This window comes from Cyprinodon tularosa, unplaced genomic scaffold (assembly GCF_016077235.1).
Source record: "Cyprinodon tularosa strain WSP-4 unplaced genomic scaffold, ASM1607723v1 ctg173, whole genome shotgun sequence".
NCBI classification, from domain to species: domain Eukaryota; kingdom Metazoa; phylum Chordata; class Actinopteri; order Cyprinodontiformes; family Cyprinodontidae; genus Cyprinodon; species Cyprinodon tularosa.
The window spans coordinates 1,035,394-1,059,439 of record NW_024038559.1 but is presented as its reverse complement, the minus strand read 5'-3'; the positions used below and the strand labels follow the sequence as shown (position 1 = coordinate 1,059,439).

General features: G+C 37.4%; 1 protein-coding gene across 1 annotated transcript in view; it reads right to left on the bottom strand.

Annotated features, from left to right (window-relative positions):
• The window catches only part of LOC119781263 (utrophin-like), a gene marked incomplete at its 3' end in the record, with an annotated part of 63,217 nt that overhangs the window by 27,458 nt on the left and 11,713 nt on the right, over window positions 1–24,046 (bottom strand). Inside the window, exons 3-5 of the mRNA XM_038281673.1 lie at window positions 4,263–4,324; window positions 2,678–2,770; window positions 1,337–1,414 (exon numbers count right to left, since the gene is read on the bottom strand). Of these exons, the coding sequence (XP_038137601.1) occupies window positions 1,337–1,414; window positions 2,678–2,770; window positions 4,263–4,324 (233 nt within the window). The remainder of the gene's footprint in view (window positions 1–1,336; window positions 1,415–2,677; window positions 2,771–4,262; window positions 4,325–24,046) is intronic.

The following is a 24,046-nucleotide window of genomic DNA, read 5'->3' as shown; positions in this document are numbered from 1 at the left end:
ATACAGAAAAGCTGATGTGAGCAGCTTTTACGGCAGTACGATATTAAAGTGCATCAGTATCGTCTATCGATTTTCATCTTACCAGACTCCACCTAGCCCTCATCTCCTGGTCCACCGAGCACCATCTATGCATGTTGCATTTTTCAAACATTACATGTGTCAGGATGTAAGGCTGTGGAGTAGGGCAAGTTATCAACTGTCACATAAATATTACATCTTACAGCTTTCTTTGTGTTTTTAACCAAACAGCCTAGATGCTCTTAACCATTCAAGGCATGCATGTATCAGCTGATGCCAGTACAAGAAAAACTATTATAACTGGCCAGCTGATGTATCCGTCCATCTCTTGTACTTTCTGTCAAACTATTTTAACACCCCTTGGAAACTGCCCCACTGATAATGTCATTAAAAACAAACATCTTTTGAATATTACACACTGCCCAATTAAATAGGCATCTATATAGGACTGGGTGGATTTTTCTCGTTTTTAGTAAGAAAAACAGCTTAATGTTAAGGCATTTTGCACGTTTCACCAGGGTTGCCAGTAAAGGTCACTTTGGTTAATGGTTTAAACACTAATAATCAGGTACAGTTTTTTTGACAATTGAAACCCAACAAGATTTCAAACCAGACTAAAACACTTCCTATAAGATAGCCTTTGGACTTGAACCCTACCTTTTAAGTACAATGCAGAGGACCAGATATGACACGAATGAGAGACTTTTGAGAGAGGCTTGATGGTGTGTAAAAGTCTTAGGTCACATCTAGGGCTGCAATCTATTTTGCAAATCAATTAATCTATCGATTATTTTTTTGATTAATCGATTAATAATCAGACAGCAAAAGGTTTCCACTTGAGGAGTTCTGGATAGAGCATATTGCCAAATATAAATGTTTTATCTTAAATGCAAATTATTTACTTTTTATTTTACAATTTTGATATAATTACTGCTCTAAGTGGGTCACTCTGTCAGCTAAAGGCATGTTTTATTCTCTACCCTCCATTTATTGATTAACCAATTACTAAATTAGTTGGCAATTATTTCAATAACCGATTAATGTTTCAGCTGTAGTCACAACCATGCAAATATATCCCCCACTAAAGAACTATGGTTCTCTGGGTTAATTAAATAACAGATTTAACACTTTTGAACTCTATGAATACAGTACATCACAGTTCCTCTTCCTTTTTGGGTTTCAATTTGCATCTTAAAACAAAAAAAAGATCAAAGAAACAAAAAACAAAAATAGCAAACTGTTGACAATTTTTCCATGTGGTTTCAGCAGCTGATGATAAACAGCACAAAAACATCTGTGAAAACTAACAGCTACTCACATTATTTTGATGCAGGACCTGCAGGACTTTGTTGACATTGTTGAGGGAGTGCACCCTGGTGGAACCTCGCTCTTTGGTCTGAGGAAGAGGAAATGCAGCTGAAATGAGCCAAAAGCTTGTTCACAGCTAATGAAGCAACAGGAATCAAAGGAATACAGAGAACAAAGATGATGTGCCAACTTTTATTTTTGCACTTCATTCAGCTTTTCTCTGAAAGTGGAAAGTTCCCTTGATCCAACTTAATTAAACAGGAAGTGAAATGCTAGATGGAGGGAAAACTATGTCATCACTCAGCGCAGCAAGTTACACCTCGTATTCATCACACCCATTATCCTATCAGCATTGTCCACGAGCCAACTTATGGAAAAAATGGCTGCATGAGCTGCAGCCAACTGCAAATCCCTTTTAGAGACTTCACATTCCTCTGCCACTCATTAGCACCCAATTATAGCATTAGGATTCCAGTATCCGAGAGAGAGAGTAGATATTGATGCGCCATCATATATGGCAAAGAGACAGCTGGCACAAAGCATGACCACAGGTGCAAGAAACATGATACGGTGTTGAAGGATCAAAGATGGGTGGCAGGAAGGAGAAAGGGATGCAATAAAAGTACTCGGCCATATTTTTGATGTTTACAAGAAGCATGTTTTTTTTTTTTTAAGAATGCTCAAGAAAACATTTACCGGAATGTGTATTTTTGAATAACTATAGAATTATTGCCTTTTTTTTATTATTCTGATAAAGCATGAGGTGGATAAAATGCAGTCTAAATTAAAGATTTAACTAAACATATTGAGAAACAGAATTTCTCTCACCACCAAGTAGATCTCATTATTCCTACACACATGGTATCGTGTTTATAAGGCGTTTATCACTTTTAGGCTAAAATATTTTACTTGAAACATGGTGAACTATTATAAATAAATGTTACATATTGAAAACCATATTGCTAAGAATGTAGAATGTAATCTACACGAAAAAAGCAAATAGAGTTAATATTATTACTGAAAAAATGCTTGCTTTACATTAATGTATTTTCTGAAAAACATCTTGTTTGACATTAGCCATATTCTCCATGTTGCTGCAGAAATATAATAATCATAAACAATTAAAAATTAAACATTTATTCAAAAGGAAGAGGGAAAAAATCGGTTTTAACAGAGATAGATATGCCTAACGCTAAACTAGCTGCTTTCTTTAGTGAAAAACTTTGACTTTCTGTTAATGTTTCTGAGATTAAATAAATCCAAAAACTGCAAATTGCAGCAGTGGATGATGGGAACTGTTTGACTGTAAAATAATAAATGCAGAAATGCAGATATAACGGAACAAACTTACCAGGACAGTTTCAGTGAGACCCTCCAACAGGTCCAGTAGCTTCTTTCCATCCCTCAGGTCAGAAAATAAATCTTTGATGGGGGTCTTCCCCGTCTGAGAAGATAAAAGTTACCAGCAGATTCATTAGGTGCCAAATAGGGAAAAAAAAAAAAAAGCAAAATGCCATAAATGAGACTGAAACTATAAAGATTAAATCATCTAAAGACATAAAATTACTACCAGCAGTAAATTATTTCTGGTTATACAGGTCTGTCAAGAGATGGAAATAAAATAGACCCCATTTCATCAGAGTAGAGTTGTGCTAATGTGGATTTTAACAATTACAGGGATGTATGATAAAACCCACAGACAATATATATAAAAGTAGGAGATCTGAGCCTTTTTATGACCATCTATTTGCACAATTTGGCAAAATGCCTAAACACTAAGAAAAAAATAAATAATTGAAAAAGTTTGATTAAGTTAAACAACCTGGTCACTGTACCAGGTAAGGCAAAATGGTTCTGAGTTTTTAGTCAAATAAGAGCCTGACCCATTAGCATGGATTCATCCTAAGCATAGGATGAATCTTACAGAATATACAGTATATGCTTAACAGCATATACTGTATATCATTGTCTCCTAGCTTTTTTGAATTGTGTACCCCTTAGGCCATTTTTTCATTACCACGAGTACCCCCCTCAATCAAAAGTATTGATGATTGCCCAAACGTGAAAAGTGAAATAACCGGTTATAAAATAAAAACCTTTTACTTAATCTTTTCATTTGAGCAGGTTATTCTTAGGCATGTTATGCTTTCCATCTCAAATAGAAAAAAAAAACATAAATATGTTGCCTGGAAGTTAGTAAGGAGTCGAAAAAATACTAATTAAAATCATATTTTAAACCTGTGTTGATAAAACTGGAGCTCCACTGAGTAACTCCCTTATAATCACATTTAAACTTGATGAATTGGGAACAATATACAGAAAAAACTTTTAGTCAGACTGACTTAATAAGTTTTACTTTGAGCTCCAATAGCTCGATGTGAAGAACAAATGAACCCAGGATATTCTCTACATCCAGCCTGTTTCTCTGCTTGGTTTTGATGTGCATCAAAGCTGAAGGTAAACTCAAACATATAAGAAAAACCTACTTTTTGGCTGATAAACGCTTTTTTAATTTTTTTATTGGGTCCTCAAAAGCAAAACAGATCCCAGCCCTATTTTATTTTACTACCTGAGAAATCTTACTATACAAGAAATATTTTCATGTACCCCTTGCAATGCATTCGCAGTCCACTAGGGGTATGAGTACCCCCAGTTCGGAATCACTGCTGTACATTAAGAGGAAAACCGGTGGCAGGGTGGACAAATGAACTGATACATTCTAGATGAAAAAAATCATCTTTTTCCAACAAAACACCTATGAAAAAGTTATAAATATTTTAGAATAAAGAAACATAACAATTTTAGGGCTGAAATACTCTGAATTCAGTCATAGAACTGAAGCAAATAGAGTATCTCTATGTTTTGCAAGAACAGGTGCATCATTTTAATTCAAAAGCTTCCACAGAAATCTGTGCTGCATGCAGTGCTTTACATACCTTAGAGAACTGTGCATTCATCCATTTAGTGAATGTTTTCTTCTGGACAGCATCATGCTCATCTGTGGGCAGAGTCAGAGGGTTCGATCAGTCTTAGGAGATAAAAACTGTTTTTATCGTACATGTTTATTTCTGGAGCCAAATTCATTTCAGGTCAACCTCGCCCTCTTGTACTGGCACAGTGGTTAAGTGATAATTGTAGCTGGAGACAATTATGGTCTGAAAGCCTCCAGATCGATGTGGCACCAACGTCACCAAATTACAGGAACAAAATGAAGGCAGAAAAAGAGCATTTTGACAATCTGCCTAAAATGTCAAAGCATGCTCAGCATCAGAAATAAGCCCAACACACCAAACCCACTTGCACACATGTGCATACATCCCCGTCCATTTATGATGCACCAGCAGAATTCAGCTGCACACATATTTTACCTTCTCTTCCCACTTGACTCCCTCCTTCACTGCTCCTCCTTTATTCTGCAATAAGGCGTCATTGTGTTTCAGGCCCAGGGTCAGCTGCTTTGATGTGAACGGGTGGTGTAATAGATTACAGCAGCTTAGATGCTGAGAAATGTTTGGCTTTTAAACAAAATAATTGAGTTATTAAATAAAGAAACTAACCCAAAGCAGAACCCTGAGCCTCACAGTAGATAATGATTATTTGCCTTCTTAGTTCACCCAAAGGAACAAGTCCACCTTAAAACTCTCATACTTGTTTCCCTACAGTTGCTGAGGTCCAATTTGAATCACTGTAGTGAAGAACTGGATAGAGCATCTTAAAAAAAGAAGAAAAAAAAAGAAAGTAGGGGTGTCCTATGCAACGTTTTATTTTACGATACCGATATTACAGCTTTGAGTACTGACCAATAAACAGGTACAAATATCAGCAAGACTCAGATACAGATATAGAAGGACACAGAAAGACTAGCCTCGTGAGACCATCCTGATCTCACAAGCTTTCAAGGTTTCACTCGCAGATCAGTCTGGCTACTTTCCGTTAAAGAAAATTTGGAGCAGTTCCCCAAACGAACGTCATCAGCGTTGGTTTTGAGGCGGGTTGAGGTGTGACGCAACGAGAAGCGTGACAGTTCAGTCTAAAGAACATGGCGGCTTCAGCCAAAGAAACTAGCATTAGCGTGGCTATCAAGCAAGTTTTATCGAAATTACAGAGTATTTCTTCACTGTAAGAAGAGCAAAACACTGCTCTGGAGGCTTTTCTCAGAGGAAAAGATGTTTTTGCTCTTCTCCCAACTGGTTTCGGCAAGAGTTTGATCTATCAATTGGCTTGTGGTTGTGTTTTCATCGTTGCTCTGTTAGTACGTCATATGCTTCGTTGATCTGATTGGTTCATTTGGCCCGTCTATCACCAACATAGGCCAATCAGCTAACCAGTATTTTCGCCACTTCCTAAAATTACTTCAACGGAAGGTTTCCAGATGGATATGTGGAGCAAATCCATCTGGCGGAGTCAGGTTACAGAAAGACACAGATATAGAAAGACACAGAAAGACACGGATATAGAAAGACACAGATATAGAAAGACACAAAGATACAGAAAGAACAAACGTTTAAAAAAAAACAGAAGAAAAAGTGTGTTCCGGAACAGAACAACCGTTTCAAAGCAACAGAAGAAGAGTGATCAGAAACAAAAGATCCATTAAGAAACAACAGAAGAAGAACGTTCCGAAACAAAAGAACCATTAAGAAACAACAGAAGAAGAGCGTTCCGAAACAGAACAACCGTTTTAAAACAGAAGAAGACTGTTCCAAAACAGAACAACCTTTTTGAAACAACAGAAGAAGAAGAGTGTTCCGAAACAGAACAACCGTTTCGAAACAACAGAAGAAAAAGAGTGTTCTGGAACAGATCAACCGTTTCGAAACAACAGAAGAAGAAGAGTGTTTCGAAACAGAACAAATGTTTTTGAAACAACAGAAGAAGAGTGTTCCAAAACAGAAAAATCTTTTTTAAACAACAGCAGAAGAAGAGTGTTCCGAAACATAACAACCGTTTTGAAACAGAAGAAGAGTGTTCCAAAACAGAAAAATCTTTTTTAAAGAACAGCAGAAGAAGAGTGTTCCGAAACATAACAACCGTTTTGAAACAACAGAAGAAGAGTGTTCCGAAACATAACAACCGTTTTGAAACAACAGAAGAAGAAGAGTGTTCCAAAACATAACAACCGTTTTGAAACAACAGAAGAAGAAGAGTGTTCCGAAACATAACAACCGTTTTGAAACAACAGAAGAAGAGTGTTCCAAAACATAACAACCGTTTTGAAACAACAGAAGAAGAAGAGTGTTCCGAAACATAACAACCGTTTTGAAACAACAGAAGAAGAGTGTTCCGAAACATAACAACCGTTTTGAAACAACAGAAGAAGAGTGTTCCGAAACATAACAACCGTTTTGAAACAACAGAAGAAGAAGAGTGTTCCAAAACATAACAACCGTTTTGAAACAACAGAAGAAGAAGAGTGTTCCGAAACATAACAACCGTTTTGAAACAACAGAAGAAGAGTGTTCCAAAACAGAAAAATCTTTTTTAAACAACAGCAGAAGAAGAGTGTTCCGAAACATAACAACCGTTTTGAAACAACAAAAGAAGAGTGTTCCGAAACATAACAACCGTTTTGAAACAACAGAAGAAGAAGAGTGTTCCGAAACATAACAACCGTTTTGAAACAACAAAAGAAGAGTGTTCCGAAACATAACCATTTTGAAACAACAGAAGAAGAAGAGTGTTCCGAAACATAACAACCGTTTTGAAACAACAGAAGAAGAAGAGTGTTCCGAAACATAACAACCGTTTTAAAACAACAGAAGAAGAAGAGTGTTCCGAAACATAACAACCGTTTTGAAACAACAGCAGAAGAAGAGTGTTCCGAAACATAACAACCATTTTGAAACAACAGAAGAAGAAGAGTGTTCCGAAACAGAACAACCGTTTTGAAACAACAGAAGAAGAAGAGTGTTCCGAAACAGAACAACCGTTTTGAAACAACAGAAGAAGAGTGTTCCAAAACATAACAACCGTTTTGAAACAACAGAAGAAGAGTGTTCCGAAACAGAACAACAGTTTTGAAACAACAGAAGAAGAAGAGTGTTCCGAAACAGAACAACCGTTTTGAAACAACAGAAGATGAGTGTTCCGAAACAGAACAACCGTTTTGAAACAACAGAAGAGTGTTCCGAAACAGAGCAACCGTTTTGAAACAACAGAAGAAGAGTGTTCCGAAACATAACAACCGTTTTGAAACAACAGAAGAAGAGTGTTCCGAAACATAACAACCGTTTTGAAACAACAGAAGAGTGTTCCGAAACATAACAACCGTTTTGAAACAACAGAAGAAGAAGAGTGTTCCGAAACTAAACAACCGTTTTGAAACAACAGAAGAAGAGTGTTCCGAAACATAACAACCGTTTTGAAACAACAGAAGAAGAGTGTTCCGAAACATAACAACCATTTTGAAACAACAGAAGAAGAAGAGTGTTCCAAAACTGAACAACCGTTTTGAAACAACAGAAGAAGAAGATTGTTCCAAAAAATAACAACCGTTTTGAAACAACAGAAAAAGAGTGTTCCGAAACAGAAAAATCTTTTTTAAACAACAGAAGAAGAGTGTTCCGAAACAGAACAACAGTTTTGAAACAACAGAAGAAGAAGTGTTTCGAAACAGAACAACCGTTTTGAAACAACAGCAGAAGAAGAGTGTTCCGAAACATAACAACCATTTTGAAACAACAGAAGAAGAGTGTTCCGAAACATAACAACCATTTTGAAACAACAGAAGAAGAAGAGTGTTCCGAAACATAACAACCGTTTTGAAACAACAGAAGAAGAAGAGTGTTCCGAAACATAACAACCGCTTTGAAACAACAGAAGAAGAAGAGTGTTCCGAAACATAACAACCATTTTGAAACAACAGAAGAAGAGTGTTCCGAAACAAAACAACCGTTTCGAAACAACAGAAGAAGAAGAGTGTTTCGAAACAGAACAAATGTTTTTGAAACAACAGAAGGAGAAGACTGTTCCGAAACAAAACAACAGTTTTGAAACAACAGAAGAAGAAGAGTGTTCCGAAACAGAACAACCGTTTTGAAACAACAGAAGAAGAAGAGTGTTCCGAAACAGAAAAACCGTTTTGAAATAACAGAAGAAGAGTGTTCCAAAACATCACAACCGTTTTGAAACAACAGCAGAAGAAGAGTGTTCCTGAACAGACCAACCGTTTTGAAACAAGAAAAAAAAAAAAAAAAAAGAAGAGTGTTCCGAAACAGAACAACAGTTTTGAAACAACAGAAGAAGAAGAGTGTTCCGAAACAGACCAACCGTTTTGAAACAACAGAAGAAGTGTGTTCCAAAACAGAACAACAGTTTTGAAACAACAGAAGACAAAAAAAAAAAAAAGAAGAGTGTTCCGAAACAGAACAACAGTTTTTAAACAACAGAAGAAGAAGAGTGTTCCGAAACATAAAAACCGTTTTGAAACAACAGAAGAAGAAGAGTGTTCCGAAACATAACAACCATTTTGAAACAACAGAAGAAGAAAAGTGTTCCGAAACATAACAACCGTTTTGAAACAACAGAAGAAGAGTGTTCCGAAACATAACAACCGTTTTGAAACAACAGAAGAAGAAGAGTGTTCCGAAACATAACAACCGTTTTGAAACAACAGAAGAAGAGTGTTCCGAAACATAACAACCGTTTTGAAACAACAGAAGAAGAAGAGTGTTCCGAAACATAACAACCGTTTTGAAACAACAGAAGAAGAAGAGTGTTCCGAAACATAACAACCGTTTTGAAACAACAGCAGAAGAAGAGTGTTCCTGAACAGACCAACCGTTTTGAAACAACAGAAGAAAAAAAAAAAAAAAAAAGAAGAGTGTTCCGAAACAGAACAACAGTTTTGAAACAACAGAAGAAGAAGAGTGTTCCGAAACAGACCAACCGTTTTGAAACAACAGAAGTGTGTTCCAAAACAGAACAACAGTTTTGAAACAACAGAAGAAAAAAAAAAAAAAAGAAGAGTGTTCCGAAACAGAACAACAGTTTTTAAACAACAGAAGAAGAAGAGTGTTCCGAAACATAACAACCGTTTTGAAACAACAGAAGAAGAAGAGTGTTCCGAAACATAACAACCGTTTTGAAACAACAGAAGAAGAAAAGTGTTCCGAAACATAACAACCGTTTTGAAACAACAGAAGAAGAGTGTTCCGAAACATAACAACCGTTTTGAAACAACAGAAGAAGAAGAGTGTTCCGAAACATAACAACCGTTTTGAAACAACAGAAGAAGAAGAGTGTTCCGAAACATAACAACCGTTTTGAAACAACAGCAGAAGAAGAGTGTTCCAAAACATAACAACCGTTTTGAAACAACAGAAGAAGAGTGTTCCGAAACAGAACAACCGTTTTGAAACAACAGCAGAAGAAGAGTGTTCCGAAACAGAACAACAGTTTTGAAACAACAGAAGAAGAATGTTCCGAAACAGAACAACAGTTTTGAAACAACAGAAGAAGAGTGTTCCGAAACAGAACAACCGTTTTGAAACAACAGAAGAAGAGTGTTTCGAAACAGAAAAATCTTTTTTAAACAGAAGAGTGTTCCAAAACAGAACAACCGTTTTGAAACAACAGAAGAAGAAGAAGTGTGTTCCGAAACAGAACAACCGTTTTGAAACAACAGAAGAAGAAGAAGAGTGTTCCGAAACAGAACAACCATTTTGAAACAACAGAAGAAGAGTGTTCCGAAACATAACAACCGTTTTGAAACAACAGAAGAAGAAGAGTGTTCCAAAACAGAACAACCGTTTTGAAACAACAGAAGAAGTGTTCCAAAACATAACAACCGTTTTGAAACAACAGCAGAAGAAGAGCGTTCCGAAACAGAAAATACATTTAGAAACAACAGAAGAAGAGTGTTCCGGAACAGAACAACCGCTTCAAAACAACTTAAGAAGAAGAAGCGTGTTCCGAAATAAAGCAAGTGTATGACTCTTTTTGAGGTGTTTATGTTCGAAAACGACCGAAACAAATGGTTTTACTCAAGAACACACCCATTTATTATTAACCTATAGGTCACATAAACTTCAGAAGAGGAATAGTTTTATGGGGTTTTTTTTTCAGTTTGTTTATATAAAAGATTTTAAATGCCAGCCAATATATTCCAATATTCGTTTGTGGGTTGATATCTAACCGATTTCCAATATCAATGACGGATCAGGACATCCCTAAATAAAACCATCCCTGTCACTGATACTACTGGAAAACCCCAGATTTATAAAATACATAGAACTAATGTTAGGAAGGAGACATTTGTTATTAAATTATATAAAATTAGTTTAAAGTATTCTAAAATCTAAAATGCATAAAGAAGGTGTTTAGTTGTTGTATTAGTCTACATTCACACTGCAGGCCTTGATGCTCAATTCTGATTTTTTTGAGTTGCTGTTCATATTTCCAAATAAATGCGACTTCTATGTGATCTCCTGTGTGAACTGCAGTCATACAACGCAAGTGTCCCACATGCGCAGTAGAGGACGCAATGATATCACAGGCCAGCGTGCTCAGCGTGCCGGCGCGCATCTAGCGGTCTTTTCCAACCATAAAGACTAAATCTTTTCAATATGTTTAAACATAAATACTGCTCTCCGCATCATCATCTGCCATGGTTGTTGTTTTTTTGCCACTTCTGCGTAGTAAGACGCAGAATAGTGACCTTTGTTGGGTATTAATGCCGTTCAGGTCAGACAAATCCTACCTGGCCGTTCAGACACAGGTTGCATTTGAAAAGATCTGATTCGTATCGGATTCAGGATGACATAGCGCCTGGGTCGGATGAGAAAAAATCGGATCTGTGTTGTTCAGACTGCCATGAAAAGATCAGATCCAGGTCGCATATTGGCAAAAAACTAAATCGGATTTGGGTCACTTCAGGCTGCAGTGTGAACCTAGCCTTTGAGTCACTGTGAATGTGCCCACTGTGGCAGCCATCTTGGATTGCAGGTTAGGAGAAAAACTGCCTTAAAATGCAGCTCATCCATTGGACATGAGCTCAAAAGAAAATAAACTTGATTGACTAAGTATGGTGATTAAAAGAAAATAACTCTGTGTATAAGTGACATGCTTAATATATCAAGACGGATTCATTATTGGTAACATTCCAATTATTTGTTTAAAAGCTAAAACTTGTTTTTCTTTTCAGTCTAGTCAAAGTGAAGAGTAGTGGATTCTGGCAGCTGTCATTAGCTGCTTAGAGGACAATGAAAAAGATTCAGGATAGTGTAAGTTGTCCTTTTTATTTATTTCTTCATTTTGGATTTTATAAATTAGCATCATGTCGGTTATAAAATTAGTGATGCTAGAAAATGCATTCTGCTGCTGACTTCACTATTAGGGAATTACCATATTTTTCTTAATTATTCCTTTTGCATAAGCATAGTAAGATCAGAAATGTTACATAGCAGGGCTAAGTAGCATCCTATTGACCAAAGAGGACATGCAAAGCTGCTGTTCCTTAAACTTGTGTCCCCACATGATGAAAGGGTATGCTTTAGAGGCTCTAAGCAGACCTTTACCAGTCTGCTAATATGAAGGAAGGCAGGGGGCTTGTAGATCAGGACGAAGTGAAGCAAAAGGTTAAAAGGTTAAACTCATCAGGGCCAGCAGTGGCCGATTCCTTTGTTTATGGTGTTAGCAGTGTGTGTTTGCAGCCGCCGGCTGGGTGAGAAGGACATAAAAACAAGAATGTAACGCATGGCAAGGCCAGAGACAGGAGGGTAAGGAGGTGAGGGAACAGGAAGAGAGGCATTCAGTCAGGGAGCAGATCGTTTTTGACTCCTCCAAGGTGGCCATGCACACTTCATGGATGTCAGAATAAGACTTACGACAACGCAAAAACAAAGTCGGGGCACAAAATGTTGCAGGTTGTGAAGAGTTATTAGCAGTATGGGAAACGGAAATGGAAACGCAAATGGAGGCAGACTAAAAGAAACCAAGACACTGAGTGGAAAATAGAAGGGCTCAATGCAGTAGTTAGATGTTCTGCTTTCAAACATTAAAAACATATAACCTGAATAATCTTATTTGTAGCTGAACATGCAAAACATTATTTAAAACATCAGCATAATTTAGTGTATGTAATTAAAAGTACTGAGAAAAGCATCAGAGATCCAGAAAATGCTGAGGAAAAAAAATGTAAACTACACATACAACAGGAGGAGTGTTACTGGAGCTTTTCAGGTACAATGTCAAGACAATATCAATTGTCCTTTTCTAGAGGCTCCATATGGGGCCAGTGTCCTTTATCAGCACCCTAATCAGGCCTCTGAGGTTTCTAAAGAGTGGGTCCCTGCAGACTCAGGTCTCCTTGGCTCTCTACCCTAACATCTTGGCAAGACAATAAAGGTGATTCATACACAGCTCCCCTTCAATCTGTCTGTTTCACCTTCTCACCAGGGCACAGGAATGTCCTACTGCAGATCAAAGAAGTGCCAAGGTTATGTGTTTGGATGAAAAAAGAAGAAAAAAAAAAGTCAAGTAATGTATCCCTCTCTACAAGTGGAGTCTGAACAGTGTTGTTTAATATGTAGAAAAATGTTAAGGCGGAAATGAGAAAAGGCAGGTACATCCCTTCTTCAAACTACAGGATACATGGATAATTAGAGGGAGCATGTCACACTGGATCAGCTGTAGAGGGCTCAGCTAGAGGTTAAATTACTCAACAAGATGAGAACAAAATTGCAAAACACAATCTGAGGAAAATCCCAGACAAATTAAGAAGAGAAGATGCATTACAGAGCATAAACATGAGGTCCATTGGAGTTTAAAGTCAAATAAAATTCACAGCAAAATGCATTTAATCCAATAGCGTTAAATAAAACGTTGATTCAAAAAAATTTTGAATTACATTAAAAGTAACCAAGATTAACTTCTGTTTTCCAATATCTACAAATTGATTGTATTTAATGCATTAACTCTAAGCGTATTGCATTACATATTAAATGTCCTAATGGTTTAATTTTAATAAATGGTACAGCCAACCAGAAGCAATAACTGCAACAAAAGACAACTACCATACTCCTTTCTATGCATGTTAAAAAATACAGAGTAAAATCAGTAAAACATGTAATTTACTATTCAGATCATCTATTTAAAGAGCCATCTAGTCATCACACATTTGCTCATTCAATTCTCTTTACTTTTAATGCTTAAATCAACTGTAATAATTGCAATAAAATGTTGTGTTATTGACCATGAAAGCAAAAAACAAGCAAAAAACAATTCCGCCTTATAGGTCACTTGGTCATACATATAATAACTGCCCAGTGAAGGGGAATAAGCACACATTATGAGGATATTGAGGCAAGAGCCCTGTGTTTACAGAACAAAAGATCAACCTCTGCTTAGCATCAGCATGTTTTAGATAACCAACTGATGCAAACATGGCAGGTTTGGGGGATCAGGACTTTGCACATTTAACACAGCCGTGTGTGATAAACACTACTACGAATAATAAGGGATTGCTTAATGAAGGGAAATCACAATCCACAGTCCAAAAATGGTCAATAAACTGTACTGATGTGAGGACAGGCAGAATCAGCAGATCTGAGTTAAATACTTTGGTTTAAGGGAAATAAAAGCATAATTCAAAATGTCTTAATTTTTGTTATTCTAAACCTGGAGGTGAAAAAACAAATAAATAAGTAGAGAGAGGTTTCTTAAAGTTACCAGCTGAGAACACACAGCTGGCACATAAAAACACAAACTACAGCCTTATTTGAACTCCCCCTGACAGGTGGAGCGGCTGTGACCACACCGCAGAGAGAAGTGGAGGCACTGAGGTGAAAATCAAACAAACCGTCTGAGTTACCAAGACACAATCCCAAAGTAAACATCAGACCTCATTGCCTAAAGAAAAAGGAACATTTAGGTCCGCTGCACAAATTGTAAACATGATCTTTAATCTAAATTATAATAACATACTATTTTTAGCTTGTTTGTTTTTCTCAAGATCAAGTGTGAATATGTATTTGATGTTTCTGACTTGGAACAAATAGCAAAAATATTAAAAATAGGGCTGTAACTAATGATTATGCAGGGTCTTCTGGTTCAAAGTTAGGTCACATGACAAAAATCAGGGTATATTTAATGTGATTTTCTTGTGCTAGTTTTGACTAGATTTGCTTCACTGAAGAGCATTTTCCAAGCCTGCAATTGTTGTAGAAAATTATGTCCAAGTGAATGGAAGCTAGCAAGAGTCTTACTTTCCTTATCAAGCTGTGTCTTGATTGGATTTATTAAGTTAAATATAAAGTAGATAGGGTTGAAACAATTAATTGGATTAATTGTGATTAATCGATTATTAAAATAATTGTCAACTAATTTAGTAATCGATTAATCTTTACCTGGAGTATAGAGACTGTAAAATATATTTTTAGCTTACAGAGGAACCCAATTGGGGCAGTTATTATATCAAAACTGTAAAAAATTAAATAAATAAATAAACATTTTGGCGTTTAAGATAAAAAAAAAAACTTTAGTGGAAATGTTTTAGTTTCAGCTGTTTCACTTTTGTAAAAAATCCTCTTTTAGGAACCTTTGGCTATCCAATTATTGATTAATTTATTTGCACAATAATCGTTAATTGCAGCCCTAAAATTAGAGTAAATGCATTCTGAGTTTGTTTGTTTTTTTTTAAGCGGAAGATATTTTGATTTAAAAAGCAAACTTTAGCTAATGTTACACCTGCAATCGATGACAGGAAGGTACGCTCTGTCAGCAGAAAAAAGCGGCAAGAGGAAATTTTCAGCACCAAAAAAAAGATAGTTTTCTCTATAAAGAAGGTGAATAAAACCTTTATATTTATGTATTCAAACATCTTATTCATGTGTCCTGTTAAGGTGAGTAGATCGGGAAAGAAAGAGTGCTCGCGTTGTTTAAGGATTCTAATCTACACATAGAATCCCTATAAGAAAAGGCCTGTTTTTGTGGATTAAAAACAATAATCCCAGTGTACTTTCCAGTCAATCCTTGTTCTGTTCCATTCCTCTACCATTTGAACTAAGAAGACTGTTGGAATTTAAAGGTCTCCTTTGAAAAACAGAGAAAAGGTTGACTCATTATTTGTAGGTTTTAGAGATGTTACACACTCCTGAAAAAGTTTTTTTATTTCGACACCTGAAGATTACAGCTCAGGATTAATGAAAGTAAAACTCAATCTAGTAGCTCCACACATACAGAGAGAGAGAAAGTGCAATTGGATGAATTTAACAACAATTAAAACCTATTAGGAGTGTGTTTGTTGGCTGTAATTTGGATTATTCTGACTCCAGGCTGATAGGAATGCATCAAATTCCTACAACTTCCCATGCATGCCTTCCTCCTCCACTCACTAGTTACTTGTCTTAGCATGCCCAAGTCAGCACAGCCTTGTTGACACACTTCCCTTACGGTGATCCAGGAATTTGTCAGGACACACTGAACGTCCGGAGAGATTAACACGGATCCCCATTTATTTTCTTCTAGATCCCCCCTGTGGTCTGTGCAGGTGCGTCAAACGCTGTTATTAGTGGTGACAGAAAATAGTCAGGCTGGAGAGAGCACACTGGAAAGTTGTTTAGAAAAACCCATTGAAAAGAAGAAATGTAACCAACAAACCAGAAACCACTGATGGAGTCGGTGAGAGAGAAAAAACTTTCTAGGTCAGAGCGATAAAAATAAAAAAAAATTTTGTGCTTAAAGCAAATGAAAAACACTTTTAAAGTATTTGAACCATCTAAATCAACACTCAGCTACTCAAAAGTTTGCAAACACTTAAATCAGCTCTCAAGTGCTACAAACTCGTATTTGTAGCCAATATCTATCATTTAAATCTATGATGCCTGATTAGGTTGTCACCATTTCCTACCTCTGAGTCTGAGCCCATGCTCTGCCATCTTTGGCCATAAGACGTCACAGTGTTGAGGAAGCAGTGAAAACCAAAAAGCCCAACCAGATAGTCCAGAAATGCTAAGTGTGAAACGGTGCGGTTGCCTTTCCCTACGCTCTCTTCTGCATCTATCACTCCTGGACCAGCGGGAGAAGTGAAGATCAGAAGAATGCTGCAGCAGCAGCAAAGAGAGAACAAGAAGGGAGGGAAAGAGGGACACAGTCCATGAAAGGGAAAAGGGGATCTGGGCTGAGCAGGACAGGACAGAGCAAGCCAAGTGTTGGGAGACGTATGCTACAGATAGAGAGAAGATCAGCACAGATAAAGCACTCTGGCAGAATCTTGGCTTTTGCTGCCGTCACGAGCTAAAGACTAAAGACAAAGGATGGTCTATCTGGCAATGATGGGTAAACAATCCCAAACTTCAGACATAATAATCAGGCAGTTATTAACTTTTTGATCTGCCTTTGAAATCTAATCACCTAAAAAGAAACAAAACATGTCCAGTTTTACGATAAACAGAGCGGCAAAAGGGTGAAATACAGCTTAGATGAAAAACATGAAATTACACTCATATAGAGGCTGGATTGAAATGAAAAAGATCAGCCTAATTATAGAAAAATGCTGTCAACCCCATCAATCTACAGTCATGGCCAAAAGTATTGAGAATGACAAATATATTTTCACATGATCTGCTGCCCTCTGGTTTTCATGTGTGCATGTCAGATGTTGTCAACACAGAGAAATATAATTGCAATCATATTATGAGTAACAAAAGCTTTTAATGACAGAATGAGTTAATGCAGCAAGTCAATATTTGCAGTTTTGACCCCTCTTCTTTAGGACCTCTGCAATTCTCCCTGGCATGCTCTCAATCAACTTCTGGACCAAATCCTGACTGATAGCAGTTCATTCTTGCACAATCAATGCTTGCATTTTGTCAGAATTCCTAGGTTTGGGTTTGTCCACCCATCTCTTGATGATTGACCACAAGTTTTCAAAGGGATTAAGATCAGGGGAGTTTCCAGGCCATGGACCCAAAATCTCTATGTTTTGTTCCCTGAGCCAGTTAGATATCACCTTTGCTTTATGGAAAGGTGCTCCATCATGCTGGAAAAGGCATTGTACATCACCAAACTGCTCTTGGACGGTTGGGAGAAGTTGCTCTTGGACGACATTCTGGCACCATTCTTTATTCATGGCTGTGTTTTTAGGTAAGACTGTGAGAGAGCCGACTCCCTTGGCTGAGAAGCAACCCCACATGTGAATGGTTTCAGGATGCTTTACAGTTGGCATGAGACCAGACTGGTGGTAGCGCTCATCTGCTCCGAACAAGCTGTTTTCCAGATGTCCCAAACAATCGGAAAGGGGATTCATCAGAGAAAATGACTTTACCCCAGTCCTCAGCGGTCCACTCCCTGCACCTTTTGCAGAATATCAGTCTGTCCCTGATGTTTTTCCTGGAGAGAAGTGGCTTCTTTGCTGCCCTCCTTGAGACCAGGGCTTGCTCCAAGAGTCTCCGCCTCACAGTGCGTGCAGATGCACTCACACCTGCCTGCTGCCATTCCCGAGCAAGCTCTGCAGTGCTGGTAGCCCGATCCCGCAGCTGAAACACTTTTAAGAGACGGTCCAGGCGCTTGCTGGTCTTTCTTTGGCGCCCTGGAGCCTTTTTGGCAACAATGGAACCTCTCTCCTTGAAGTTCTTGATGATGCGATAGATTGTTGACTGAGGTGTAATCTCTCTAGCTGCGATTCTCTTTCCTGTTAGGCCATTTTTTGTGCAGTGCAATGATGACTGCACGTGTTTCTTTAGAGATAACCATGGTTCACAGAAGAAAAACAATGATGCCAAGCACCAGCCTCTTTTTAAAGTGTCCAGTGGTGTCATTCTTACTTAATCATGACAGATTGATCTCCAGCCCTGTCCTCATCACCACCAACACCTGTGTTAATGGAGCAATCACTGAAACGATGATAGCTGGTCCCTTTAAGGCAGGGCTGCAATGATGTTGAAATGTGTTTTGGGGGATAAAGTTCATTTTCTAAGCAAATATTGACGTTGCAATTAATTGCTGTTACGCTGATCACTCTTTATAACATTCTGGAGTATATGCAAATTGCCGTTATAAAAATTGAAGCAGTAGACTTTGTAAATATTAACATTTGAATCATTCTCAAAACTTTTGGCCATGACTGTAAGTGAATATCAAGAAGACTGAAAGAAAAAAGATTAGGGCTGAAACAATTAATCGGATTAATCGATTATTGAAATAATCGTCAACTAATTTAGTAATCGATTAATCGTCAACTGGAGTATAAAGACTCATAATTATACTAAAAATTGTAACAAAAAATTTTTGGATTTAAAATAAAAAATCTGCTCTATCCAGAACTCAACTGGAAAGGGTTTTGTTTAACCTAGTTTAGTTTCTTAAAACTCTTCTTTAAGGAACCTTAAGGAACCTTTTGTATTAATCAATTAATCGAAAACTAATCGACAGATTAATCCATTCGCTAAACAATCGTTTGTTGCAGCCTTAGAAATGGTGAACAATGAGTTTAACTAAGAAATGTTGCTGAAGACTGGAACAGAATTTTTAAATCTAGATTATTTTAAACAAGTTAATCTGTTTAACAGAGACTCCATTAACAGAGATGGACGTGACGATCCCTCGGCTCCCAACTGCAGTCGGTAAATCAGATCGTTACTAAACTAGATTATGAAACAAGCAGCATAATTCTGATCATGCTTCTCTAATATAAACTGATTCACAATCTGATTTCTTACTTTTTTTTTATCTCTGATTACATTTTTATGTTTGCAGGAAGCACTAATTCAAATGTGAATCAGAATGGCAGCATACTTTCTATATGACTAATGTTAAAAAAAATAGGCTCTTTCTACATGACCCTAAGATTTATGAAAAAGGTATCTGTTGTATTTGGTTTGCTTATTAACAGAGAGAGACACTGAAACACTTCAGATTCATAAATGGATGAAAGGAAACAAGATGTTAAAAGCTGTAAATAAGAAAAAAAAAAAAAAAGCGGCACAACCAAACAAAATTAAAAACAACCTTACCTAGGTCCAGGCTATATTCATGCTTCTCCTTCCTTCTGAAAAAGTTACGCTTTCTCCATGACATCCACCGACTTAAATTCATGATGGAGATTCAAATTTATCCTTACATTAAAACAACAGAGGTCATAAAAAGCTAGAGGAAGAAATGAAAACAGCTAATCCGGAACAGGAAGACGAGGTGTTGGTAGTGGGTGAGTGAGAGAGGCAAGAAAAAACACACAAAGAGGAAGTAGAGGTGAGAGAGAAGTTAAAAGTATAGAGGGTGGGTTAAATTGGCAGCCAGCATGGATGACTGAACTAATTTCACACACATTTCTTAGAAAAATAACTGCTATCACAAAGAAAAAAAAACTATAATAAATGTAAATTACATAAAACTTAAAAGCTCTCAAACTTATCTGTTGGAGCAAAAGGAAAGAGGAAAATACGATGAGAACGGGCCAACAACTGTGACCTTATTCAGGTGATGTTTACAAAAAAGTGAAACTTACAACAAGCAATAAAAGAGTTATTATCTAGTAGGTCTGCATCAAACAGAGTAACAACCATGATCTCAATTCTGACACAGAGTCAGGCAATGAGCTGCTTCAGCAGAGCAGGGAACCATTTACCCATTGATGTTTTCAGTCAATGAGGAACAGCAGAACAAACAGTTCTACTCCCACGTAGAGGAGGAGAAAACAGAGAGGGAGGGTTGAGGGAAAGACACAGAGAGAGAATGTTTATTATTTTATTTTTTTCAAGGCAAGAAAAAAAAAAAAAAAAGAAGGGACACTAATTTCCAGAATCTCCACATTAAATGTTCTTGGTCATTTGTAAAGTTTGGTTCTCAGAGAGCTGAGGTGTTAAAGGTCGCAGGGAAGGAATCAGGGAAGCGGACAAGCTGCATTAAGGCCAATTTATACTTCTGACGCATAGCCTATGCAACCGTCAAATCTGTCTCTGTGCGGTACCACGCACCCCCCACTCCAGTACAGAGGCTCTGCAACCATTGTTGCGCACCTCAAAAAAATCCCGACTACAAGTCGGACGGTCACAAACCCACACAGACTGCAAGCGGAGGTGCGCTGACAAAAAACAGCTGCGATCGGTCCTTGGTATGCCTTTCCGGCTGTCTGTGTGGTCTTCCTTCTCGATTCAGTGCCCAGGCACGCCATTTTTTTAAAACCGAGGAGTAATAATAACAATGGATAACCATGACGAAAGGTTGATCGAGGAGGTTCGGAAGTACAAGCACTTGTATGATGCCTCAGACATGTTGTTTTGGAAAATAAACACTCCCGCCGGCACTGCCGAAGAAGATCTGGTGAGGTATCAAATAGGCTCCCCGTAGCGCTTTGCAGGAAACTGCTGTGTGTCCCTAGAAATTTCAGACCAACATTGCAGAAGGATACCAGCAAAACTGGTTCGCAACCAGACGCGACATTTGATGTGTTCGGTTTCAAAAGTATAATCCGCCGTTTATTCTCTAAGGCTACGATCACACTGCAGCCTGAAGTGACCCAGGATCTGATCTTTTCATGGCAGTCTGAACAACACAGGTCCAATTTTTTCCAATGCGATCCAGGCCACTTGGCTATGTGGTCCTGAATCCGATACGAATCTGATCTTTTCAAACGCAATCTGTGTGTGAACAGCCAAGTCGGATTCATCCGACCTGAACGTCATTAATACCCAACATAGGTCACTATTATGCATCTTGCTACGCGTAAGCAGCAAGAAAAACAACAACCATGGCAGATGATGATGCGGAGAGCAGTATTTATGTTTAACCATATTGAAAAGATTGTGTTTATATGGTTGGAAAAGACCGCTAGATGCGCGCCTTTACTAACATCCATGTTAGAAAAGAGCACACTGGCCTGTGACGTCATTACGTCCTCTACTGCGCATGCGGGACACTTGCGTTGTATGACTGCAGTTCACACAAGAGATCACATACAAGTCGCATTTATTTGAAAATACGAACGGGAACGCAAAAAAATCGAATTCACAAAAAAATCGGAATTGAGCATCAATGCCTGCGGTGTGAACGTAGCCCAAGTGTGAGCCTATAAAGAAACAATCGTTTGTTGACTGCAGAGCCCTTTGGTGCCTATGAAATATTTTGAAGTAGTAATATATATTTTATTTGTCTTTTGTTTCAGTTTGTATGTTGTTTATCTCTTAGATTCTGGCTACAGCAGTCTTTAAACTGGTGTCAACAATATTCAGAATAGCATCATTAAAATGAAAACAAAAATAGAATTGGTGTCAGAGGGATCTTTTATTAACTATTAAAAAAAAAACACAAGTTAGGATGAAGGCATGTTATCTTAATAGCACCATTTATACTTCTGCAGTGGGGTTTTTTTTATCTCCAGTTTGTGTGTACTTAACTGCTTGTTTTTTTCTATTACAGCGGGTTTGTATACTTGTAGAGCATTTGCACCCCTCGGCCACTATACAGAATTAGCTTAAAAACCTAAAAGTGTAAATGAATACAAACTGAATAAATGTGATTACAATCCAAATGGCTACTTATTCCAGCTTGAACAGTTGAGCATAAAGTCCCTTTATTGACTGTCATGAAAGTATAAGAAAGTATGCAAAAGCATCCAAAAAACGAGCCCCTCAGTTCATTATTATAGCAAAGAGCTGATTTGGCTCAATGCTGAAAAACCTTTGAGTGACAAGGAAGGCTGGTACAGACATAAATCTCATGAACCACAATAGGGAATCATGAAATACAACTTAATTTCCATAAAAAGGTTAAATAGCACCAGCTGAATCAGTATGGTTATTTCTTTAGGTGTAGAGTGCATTACTAGCCATATTTTAGGGTTTTAACTATATTAAAGATTAGAAATATCCTTTATTATTCCTCATTAAGGAAATTAAGGTGTTCCAGCAAACACTCCTGAAGTAAAGGCTTGCAGATTCACACAGAGGTAGAACGTTGAAACAAAGGATCAACAGATGCCGTACAGTACAGCACAAGAAATATACTATGAGATTAGTGCTGGAACTAACAACTATTTTGCTAATTGTTTAATTTGTCGATTCTTTTTTTTGATTAATCGATTATGAAAATTCCTTAAAGATTTTACACGGACGTTAAACTATGTGAAGCTAAAACTGAGCTGTCTGTATTAATGACATTCAGGTCGGATGGATGCCACCTCACTGTTCACACACAGGTCGCATTTGAAAATATCAGATTTGCATCGGATTCAGGACGACATTGCCAAGCGGCCTAGGTCACATTGGAAAAAAAATCGTATCTGTGTTGTTCAGACTGTCAAAAAAAGATCAGATCCAGGTCACATATGGGCGGAAAAAAAATCGGATTTGGGTCACTTTAGGCTTCGGTGTGAATGTAGCCTAAAGGACAATCAATAAGCACGTATCTCTTCTAAACTTTCATACAATAAAGAACTGATACCCAATTCTAAATATCTTACCGTAATAAGAAATATAATAATTAGATGTATGTTTTAGCACTAATATGAAAAACTCTTTATTCCATCTCAAGTAAAAGCAACTTAATCAAGTACATTCTCATGTTATTTATTCTAGTAACTTGAAGTGTGGAATATTAACAAAAGGTTAACATAAAGAGAGCTGTGGTTTCTGTTAAAAAAAAAAAAGAAAATAGAATTCAGGAAACTTTAGAATAATAATTGATATTAGAGGATTCTTCAATACTTTCCCAATACAGTATTTAAAGTAATCATCTGGATTTTACTTAAAATGTATTGAAACTAAATGAAAATGTTATATTAATACATTAATTATTAACTACCAATAGTTCAGTTCTGCTTATTTATCAGGAGTTAAAATGAATAATCTCTCAAAAGAGAACAAATACTTCAAAAATTTTAAATGAGGGATTTAATGATATACCTCAGAATTGAAAATTATAAAAAATATTTGACCAAGTTTAGGTACACACATATCAGACAATATGCTGAACTGACTGTAGACCAAGAAGAAAATTCTGCACAAAGTTAATGAGTCGACGCAATCGACTGGTTTTCCTTAGATAGAAAACTTTGATGATCTTGTTGATTTGTGTCTGTAAAGTGCCTTGCGATGACGTGTTTTGAATTGGCGCTATATAAATTGAATTGAACAGTTTCAGTAAAGGGTGATGCACGAGAAGGAGGGAGCAACGGTCAGAAGACGGATCATCAGTGCTCTAAATGCCATGTGTGCAGGGTGGAGTACGGTCGCTGCGGAGCTTGCACACAGACCAGAGGCCGAGTCTCACACACAACCACACCCAGGGGGAGATGTTTTGGCCTGACCCTCCAATCCCAAATTTCCAGCCAGGATTTTTGCAGCACTAGCTTGAGTCACTCCCTCTTCCCAGGCAGCCAAATCCAGCAACATCCCTGGAGACCAAACCAAACACACAGGCTCTGTGCTTCTATATATATATATATAGAAACATCCAGCTGTGTGGTTAGTTTTTTCTTAAAGTGGAAAACTCTCAGTGACCCTTTAAAGAACTTGAGGGTAACACACAGAGCAGAAAAAAAGAAAAATCATTAGATTGTTTTGCCTTTTGGTTGAATAACAGTGTTCTTTAAGATTACACTTCATTTCCACTGCATTACAACCTGCTATGCTCTAAATAACAACTGTTTCAAACAACTATTTCTAAGAAAACAAATGAAGCCACTTCCACACAACCCTGCACAGCGGATAAAAATAGTCTAAGATTAGGGAACCCTTAGAAGAAGCAGAGCGTGTATGGTGAGATACCACACCCTCAGTTTGGTTAA